Raw genomic sequence first — 9,923 nt, 5'->3', positions numbered from 1 at the left:
TACTACCACTACTTCTTCTACTACTACTACTACTACTACTACTACTACTACTACTACTACTATTACTACTACTATTACTACTACTTCTACTACTTCTACTATTACTACTACTACTACTACTACTACTACTACTACTACTACTACTATTACAACTACTACTACTACTACTACTACTACTACTACTACTACTATTACTACTAATACTACTACTACTACTACTACTACTACTACGACTACTTCGACTACTACTACTTCTACTACTACTACTACTTCTACTACTACTACTACTACTACTACTACTACTACGACTACTACGACTACTACTACTACTACTACCACTACTTCTTCTACTACTACTACTACTACTACTACTACTACTACTACTACTACTATTACTACTACTATTACTACTACTTCTACTACTTCTACTATTACTACTACTACTACTACTACTACTACTACTACTACTACTACTACTACTGCTACTACTATAACTACTACTACTACTACTACTTCTACTACTACTTCTACTACTACTACTACTTCTACTACTACTACTACTACTACTACTACTACTACCACTACTTCTACTACTACTACTACTACTACTACTACTTCTACTACTACTACTACTACTACTACTACTTCTACTACTACTACTACTTCTACTACTACTACTACTACTACTACTACTACTACTACTACTTCTACAGACAATGGTGATCATAATATGAACAATGCAAAACATCACAATATCATGACTTCAGTGTATATAAACATGGTATTGGCATTTAGATACTATTCTAAACCCACGCTTGCACCTTAAGAGAAACTGATTGTATCTTTTTACTCACCCATTTTCGATATCTGATAAGGGAGGCCGAAGTAGTTTTCAAAGTACGTAATGAGTGACGAGGCCGATTCTAATGCAAAGTCAGTGGTATCAATGGCATCAGGACGACTCCATGTTCGGAGCTGAAAAAAATATATAGATAAACGATGCATAATTATTTACTGATCAATTCAATCTAGCAGTCAGAAAAAAAAAAAAATCTTTCAGCTTATACAATGCTATATACCAGTATAATATCCTAATCTACATCTAATCTCAATCCTAACCCGAATTTAGAATTTCTTCCTCACACTCATTTGTAATGACACAAAAATAGAGGAAAAATAAAATTGACCATGAACGAATGATAGGCAAATCAAATTGATATTAAAGGAATAAGTCTTGACATGAAATGAATTTTGACAATAGGAAAAAGGCTTGGCATAACGATGAATATCGAATATGAAAATCGAAATTGAATATACAAGAAGTAACACTAAATTGAAAAGAAGTCTTGTGGGGCATCTTAAAACTGAAATTACGTTTCAAAATATCAATGTCTTGGTCGATTGCAGCATTTTCCCCTTTTAGATACATTTTTTCAGAGGCTTTAAAAGTTAGTTGACCCAAGTTGGAAACAGAGAGTGCTACACCTACCCGAATCCCATTTGTAGTGGTTGTTTCTCTGTAGTCAAGCACACCAACCGCTATGGCAAGTAGATAGATTGACATGACTGGTGAGGGCTCGAATCTAGTCAATGACCACCCGTCACCGTGGTCGATGGTGTCGATCTCACGACCATTAGAAAGGGCGATCATGTTGGTTCGGTGCATGATTTGGACGTTGAAGATAGCTTTAAAGATTGGTTCGTCAAAGCATGGAAATGCATAACGGGCAGAGACGGGCTGGAACTGAGTGACAGCCATCCATCTAGAGGAGAAATTAGAATATGGAATTATTGAGAACAAAGTATATTGCAGAAAAGCCACGAAAGATAAATGAAGAAATGATAATCTAAAAAAAAACACGCTGCAGTTAATTGAACCGAGTTAACCAGAAACTATGTATACCCCATAGAATATAAGTGTTGTCAAATACTTGCAGTGGCTTAGAATACCATGATGAGGTGATAAGAAACTATGTTTTTAAATTTTGGTGAAAATTCTTTTACAAATGAGAAAAGATATGTCTCACCTGTGTCCTTCCTAGGAACCAAGAACATGAAAATATCACCCATACAAATTGACGAACTGTATTTCTTGCACTCATAATTTCTATTTTCTTGTACTTTCCTGCTCACACAGAACGTATCATGGGTCCTAGGAGTTTTTTTCTCTTACAAACATACTTACATTTGGATCAATACAAGACATGACAATTCCTTTATCTGTTTATGCCATTGATTTGAGGTGATTTTGACATTTTAACTTCAAGTGTTGTGGGCAGCTGAACTTGAAATGATAATCATCTTACCACTCATCCTGACCTTGAAAACGGGAGTCAACTCCTCTTCTCCCTCTTATCCTCTCTCAAATTATCAAACACCTGCTTGGACACAACTAAAGCTCGCAATTTCCAGAAATGTTTTATCTTCTATATCCTTCTTTGTTTCCCTTAATTCCTCCAGTATACAATCGCAAAAGTAACACAATCGTTGAAGATTGAGTTTCCAAATTTCACAAGTCAAAAACAAGTCGAAGGTTCTTATATTCACAAAATGTTCACAATATTGCACCATCGTTGTATAGTGGGGAATGGAATAAAATATGTATACATAATTAACGATATTCTCGATTTGTAGCCTTTCCCCACACTTGGCAGGCTTGGTGTGCGACAGTATTTATCGACAATGTACTAGTATGCTCTTATATTTCAGAGCACAATTTACTGAGATATACATATAATATATATATATATATGTATATGTATGTATATATATATATATACAGTGTGTCCCACAGAAAACGAAACCAAGATTTAGAGTCTACTCTTTCATCTGACATAACTTAGATTATTCCCCATCTACGCATGAGTGAGCAAAAACAATTTAAATTAAGGATACCAAAAAGTCATTTGGCGAGCGGTATCTTGGTTTAAAAAAGAAAATCACATAATAATAAGTTCAATATCTGCTCTTTCATTTTATACCTCAATTAGTAAAAACGGTCAAGAAATAGGAAAGTTCTGTTATTTGAAATGAGACTTAAAGTTGGATCTACTACCACTGAAGACGGTATGTTTCTCATTAGAATAATAGGGTGTGAGCTGATTCTAAGAATCCACTTCTTTTATATTCAGTACTCTTCTTTCTTCAACTTCCCTTTCCTTCTTCTTTTTTTATAAATATTTTTATCCTTGTTCTGTTTTTGTTTCTATCATCATGGCGGTCACCCACCACCCTCCTCCAGCAGTCTTGATGACGCCCATTGTAAAGGAATCATTAATATTCAAAGTCTGGATAAGGAAATCTATTAAGAAATGTAGGATTATTTTTTTTCTTAGCTGGATAACTTACGATTGATTGCCTCTGTCATCTACATAGCTACTGCGATACAATCCATCCCATTGCTCTCTGATCTCCGCAATGTAGACAATAGTCACATTATAGGTTTGCCCCTGCTGTAGCACTTCGGTTAGCGCTATTCGGAGAAACGAATATCGACTCTCGTAGGACGTCGAATCATATAAATCGTCACCCCCTTCGTCTGCATCAATGACGTTGATTGAAACCACGGTTATGTTACTCAGGTGAAGCACGATCTCATCTGTTGGAATGTCACATCGTATTTGAATGACCACACGGCCGTCAAAGGTAAAACGTCTTTTGTACGTCCCTTCAACGTCCTCGTCATTGAGGTAAGGTTTGATAAAGATATCATAGGATTCAGGGATGACGTCGGCAGGGAGTCTGCCTTTCCACGGTCCAGGGTCTTCTACAGCTGGCGGGTGGGACAATACAATTTGCGGCGTCGTATTCGGTCGCTGTTCCCCGTCATTGTCAGAGTCGTTGACGTCGCCGTTTTCTTCGACGTCATTGTCCAAGACAGCCGCGGCATTTTTGCGATCACATTCCCTTTTGGTCTCGTAATAACACAGAACACCTACGAGAATCACAATTGCGGCAAACACTACAACAACTGCGATGGCCTGGGCCCTGCTCATTGACACCCAATTAGTCCTTTTCGACGTCGAATCGTTCAGCATTTCGAAGTCACATTTGGTTACCTCGCCATCGACTGATGTAAGTTTTTCCGTCGCCATATCGCCCTGTCTGAATCTACATGCGGATGATTTTGGAAAGGCAAGTGGAGACTATGTCAAATGTGCGTGAATGAGAACCGAATTGTTTTGTGGGACTGGCTGTCTGGGTTGTCAGGCAACTCTCAACTGTACTATCCGTATTACTAACACCGGTGAAGTGTAAGTCCGATTGTCCAATAGAGCAGAGCTTAAATCTGGGTATAACCCCAGCCTTGGATCGGAAGGTACAGGAGGGAAACGATAATAGAACGAAAACACGCAAATCAATCCGCCGGTTTCCTCTCTCCTTTAGTGGCGGATCAAGTCAAACTGCGTGGGATTGACAAGAATGAGGTAGTAAAAGTGGAGGGATATAAAAGGCAAAAGGCACAAATGCTGTGTGCAATTCTCGTCTGATTTTCATAACAAGGCATCCATCTCAGCATGAGCCAAGACAATACAGAATATTCACATGTGCACTCCATGAATCAATATGACTTTTTAATTTTTTTCTCAGTTCAAGTTGGGAGTTCAAGCAACCGAACAAAGTCTTGAACATCGATCAAAATTATTTTCACAGCCTTCCTTGAATTGATGGCATATTAAGGATGAAGTCTGAGAAAGGATGAGAAAACCACTCTCTCTCACAACACATTTCAAAGGTATATTAACATAGCACGAATCGGCTCGAATCCGGGGCACGAATATGCAATTAGGAGAGTCCAGTGGATTTGGAGACAATTAAGCAGACGTTGTAGCGACCCATGTTCTTTGCGAAGGAAATAAATTTAAAAAAGTAGTAAATAGACCCAAATAGACAGGTGGATGGATACTAGATCAGATCTTCATAATGCATGCTGGTCACCCGAATACATAACTACCATCTCCCTAGTCCACTCGCCTCCCTTCTCCCCTCCTCCATATTCGCCTCTCTCTCTCCATCTTCCACTCTCCCATCTCTTTTTCGTTTCATACTTCAAGTGCTCGAGGCAGGCAACTGTTTGGTCTGTCTCGGAAAATGAATGGGGAAAGTGTTCCAGATAAACATTTGCGGACATCATTGAGCGGAGCCGAGTAAAATGAAATGTCAACCCATGGAGTTCTCAGCGTGCTGCTCGTATTTAGGTCGGATTTCAACTATTGAAGGGGTGGATGGGTGTCATCCCGGGGTTATCCCCCCAAGCAGTTGCTCCTTACAAGAGGGCTGGGTATCCAGGCTCGTCCGTTTACACCCTCCAAATTCTTTACAGAATCCTCGAGCACAGGCACCAAAAGCGGTGGGGAATGGAGAATATATCGATTATGCCCCCCCCCCCCATTTAGCCATCATTGGGAAAATAATACCACAACCATGAAAAATCACCAAATAAATAATTTTAGAAAATAAAGTGTTAACTTGCTTTCACACCTTTATTTTGTAGGGAAAGGGCACTGCATCCTCCCCTGACCAATGCTAGATGCAACCATATGGTCTAAATCCACAGGCATATACCATTTTTTAAGTAGTGTAATTGACTATCCAAGGGCGGATCCAGCCTTCGCCAATAGGGGGGGGGGGGAATTTTTTCAGCCATATTTTTCCCGATCGGCCGCTCGAAGATGATTTTTGGTTTATTTAGAAGGGGTAGTCTTTGTCGTCACTTTTTAACTTTATTCTTATGAATAAACATAAATATATATCATAATCCTTATTAACATAATGCGAGCGCAAAGCGCGAGCCAAATTTTTTGGAAATCTTTTGTTTTTTTCCCTAAAATTTTGAACATTCTGGGCAATGTTTGTTATCCTGAAAAAGATGTGTATGCAAATGAATAATTACTACGAACGCGAAGCGCGAGCAGAAATGAACTGATAGAAAAGGTACCTGTTAAAGACTGCTTGCAATTAGCCATGAAGACGTTACATATTTCAACAATCAAATAATGCGAGCGCGAAGCGCGGGCTGAAATTTTTTGACATTTTTACCTAAATGATGGAAATTCTAAGCATTATTTGTAACTTAAACAGAATAGGAATATAACTAAACAATTGATGCGAGCGCGAGCAGAAAATTTCAAGATTTAGACCTACTGAACGAGGCACTCATGTTTTGTAAATCATGAACAGGACGAGTAATTGGGGATCTTCCTTACATTAATAATGCGAGCGCAGAGCACGAGCAGAAAATTTTTATATACGTTTTGAACTGATCGAAAAGGTACCTGTTAAGGACTGCTTGCACTTAGCCATGAAGACGTTACATATTTCAACAATCAAATAATGCGAGCGCGAAGTGCGAGCTGAAAATTTTTGACATTTCTACATTAAGAATGTAAAATAAAATGTTAATCAACTCTCGTAATCGTGAACAGGATAGCTATTTAACTAAACAATTGATGTGAAGCGCGAGCGGAAAAATTCGAGATTTAGACCTAAAAAACGGACACTATATTGATGTTTTGTAAATCATGAAAAGAATGAGTAATAGGGGATCTTCCTACGTTAATAATGCGAGCAGAAAATTTTTTATATTGTGATCTGAAACTGGATAATGATTTAAATAGAGAACAAGTTGAGTATCTGAATAAACATGCGCGCGCGTGTTTCATATTTAGACCTAGAATCTAGGCATTCTAAATACATCTTTTATCATAAAAATGAAAGCGAGCGCGAAGCGCGAGCTTAAACTATTTGATATTCCAATCTGAAAAAAAGAGTCGATTTCAGCTCTATATTTCAAGCACTTGGTAGGAAAAGTGTGAAGTGGATATGGATCGCACTCAATAAAGAGCTGGTATTTTTCCTTATTACTTTGAGTTTTAACATAGGACCGGGACATCATTAGGACATGTCATCATATGAAAATAATGACTATTCCTCTTGCTAAGCGCGAGATGAAACAAAATGGACAATTTAATTATTAAATTAATATCTTATTCATTAATGCCTAATAAGGGCGCGAAATCTGATATTATGGCCTTTGTAATTATAAATAGGATACATCAGTCAATATATTTTAACCATTAATGCGAGCGCAAATCGCGGGCAATTTTTTTTTATAAACTGTCATGAAAAGGGGATTTAAGTACCCTGTTGTATAATCAATATTGAGACATACATAACTCGCCAATCAAAATGCGAGCGTGCAGCGCTAGCTGATACGTTTTAAAATCAGACCTGAAAGGGATATTTTGAAAACTTTATGGAATACACGAAAATAATAGGTACCTGGTAAATCAAAATTTGCGAGCGCGCAGAAAATGTTAATATTCAGACCATAAAACTGACATTTTTACAGAGCACTTTAAAAAAATCTATTTGTAAATCAAACAAAATAATGAAAGTTCGATTTCCGAGGTGAATTATGTTTTGTATATTGACTTCCAAACTTGATATTAAAACTCCATATTGAACAAGATATGTAAATCACCTAACAGGCAATGCGAGCGCGAAGCGCGAGCGAAAATTTTATCTGGTGACATGAAAGATTCTTTTTGTTTTCCAAGTCTTCCCCTCATCTAATTTATTCACTAGTCTTCCTCCTCTTCTTTTTTTCTCCTCTCTCCCCTCCTTTTTTCTTTCTTTACTTTTTTTGCTCCGCCAATAGGGGGGGGGGGGGGGGGGGCCGATCCGCCTAAGCTATCTACCCCCCACCACCACATCCATCATCACCACAATCATTGGTGAATAGATTGGGGCTTGGGGCACTCCCCCAAAACAAAGTTCTACAACCAAGTCATAGAGAATGAAAGGAAAGGGCTGAAATGTGATATTTTTTTAAGCATCATGTAAATGTCTTTTAATATAAGATAGCTTTCAAATTTCAAAAGGGTCAACTTTGTTTGTCTGCTCACTTCACTCACTTGCAACCGTTAAGACATTTCGCCCTGTACATTGATCACCATGGCTGTCACCATCACTAGTATCACCACCATCATTACCACAATCAACACATCCATCACCAACACCACCATAATCATCACCAGCACATTACCACTTCCATCATCATAATTACCACCATCACAACCTCCATCTATACCACCACTATCACCACATACCCGATCACCATTACCACCAAAATCACATACCCATCATCACCATGACACACTAGTCTGCAGGCACAAACCCTTGGTTTTTGCAATTGGTATAATAGTGCATAATGCAGAGTCTGAAGTAGTGAGACTAGATTCACTGTGTATTGTGGCTGACTCTACATAGACAGTCTTCAGAGTCTAGTCTTTACTCTAGACCTGTTATTGGTAAAGTGTCAAATATGAGTCTGTGCTTGCAGACTAATGACAATACCAGTCTCATCACCACCACCACGTATCATGTACCAATCACCAACACTATCATCACCAACATACCATTCTTAACCACCATACGGATCACCATTACCACCAAAATTACATACCCATTACCACCATCAGTTTTCTCACCAACACCACCACCACCATCCCATGTACCCATCACCATCTCCATCAATACCACCACTACCATCACCAACATACCATTCTTAACCACCATCAGTTTTCTCACCAACACCACCACCACCATCCCATGTACCCATCACCATCTCCATCAATACCACCACTACCATCACCAACATACCATTCTTAACCACCATCAGTTTTCTCACCAACACCACCACCACCATCTCCATCAATACCACCACTACCATCACCAACATACCATTCTTAACCATCACCACCATACCGATCACCATTACCACCAAAATTACATACCCATTTCCACCATGAAACACCATCAGTTTTCTCACCATCACCATCCCATACCAATCACCATCAACACCACCACTACCATCACCACCACACCATTCATAACCACCATACCAATCATCATTACCACCAAAATCACACAGCCATAACCAACATATCCATCAGTCTCATCATCACCGCTACCACTACAATCATCATTCTAAAAAAAAAAACATTCTCATCACTACCCGCTCCACTATATCAATCATCACCACCACCATGTTCATCCTTTCATCACTGTCACCACCATCATCAGCATACCCATTTCAACAACTACCAACACCATCCAATACCTATCATCACTATCATACACATCAACAGGACCACCAGAACCAAAATCATGCACCTCTTCAACTTTCCACACAATATACAGACAAGAATACAATCGTATGATCAATATCGTACTGTGCTTTCAGTGCATTTATTTTTTAAATTTTCCTCTTTTTTTCTCAATGAGTTGATTTTTTTAAAGTTTATGATACAACACCTTAACTACATAATTGTCACCTTATCTCTTCTCATTAGTGCAAGTTTTGCACAACCTTCTAGAGGCAAGTACATTCTACATTCCAAGAACTTATTAAATAATGTTAACACTTTCGATTGGTGTGACTTTAGACCATAAATGGTGTGCATCCTAAAAGTAATTCATCTACAATTCTTTAAACTTGTAGTCATCATCAACATCATCATCATTATCATCAACATCATTTTCAGCATCATCAACATTATCATCATCATTGTTTCTTTTTATTAGTAATACTTACATTCTACAAGTGCACTATATGCTACCAGCCATTCCGCACCAAGTCTTTATACGACGGATGAATTCTTTCTTTAAAAAGTATATAATATAGAGTATCAAAAATGCCATTCAAAGATAGCATGTTATACACTTATATCATTAGACTGTACAAAGAAAACACATCGTGGTCTTTGGTAAACAAAATAAAGGCTCTGGTTTTTTTTTTAAATCTCATAGAATATTTTTTTCTGTCACCACAGATGTTGAACAATTTCACTTTTATACCACCACTTTGACTAAAACACAGCAAAAAAATATTCATTGACCACTAATTCCCTTCTTTTCTT

General features: G+C 38.1%; 1 protein-coding gene across 2 annotated transcripts in view; it reads right to left on the bottom strand.

Moving 5' to 3' along the window:
* Nucleotides 1–4,500, bottom strand: part of LOC129257613 (aminopeptidase N-like) — a 22,894-nt gene extending 18,394 nt beyond the window's left edge. Inside the window, exons 1-3 of one of the 2 annotated variants that reach the window (XM_054895984.2) lie at nucleotides 3,349–4,500; nucleotides 1,490–1,763; nucleotides 855–975 (exon numbers count right to left, since the gene is read on the bottom strand). In XM_054895984.2, the coding sequence (XP_054751959.2) occupies nucleotides 855–975; nucleotides 1,490–1,763; nucleotides 3,349–4,094 (1,141 nt within the window). In that variant the 5' untranslated portion in view covers nucleotides 4,095–4,500. The remainder of the gene's footprint in view (nucleotides 1–854; nucleotides 976–1,489; nucleotides 1,764–3,348) is intronic. The other variant, XM_064096638.1, reaches the window with a different exon arrangement.
* Nucleotides 4,501–9,923: the final 5,423 nt, after the last annotated feature.

The sequence above is a fragment of the Lytechinus pictus genome, chromosome 3 (genome assembly GCF_037042905.1).
Source record: "Lytechinus pictus isolate F3 Inbred chromosome 3, Lp3.0, whole genome shotgun sequence".
In the NCBI taxonomy this organism is placed as follows: domain Eukaryota; kingdom Metazoa; phylum Echinodermata; class Echinoidea; order Temnopleuroida; family Toxopneustidae; genus Lytechinus; species Lytechinus pictus.
This window is presented reverse-complemented; position numbering and strand designations above follow the sequence as displayed.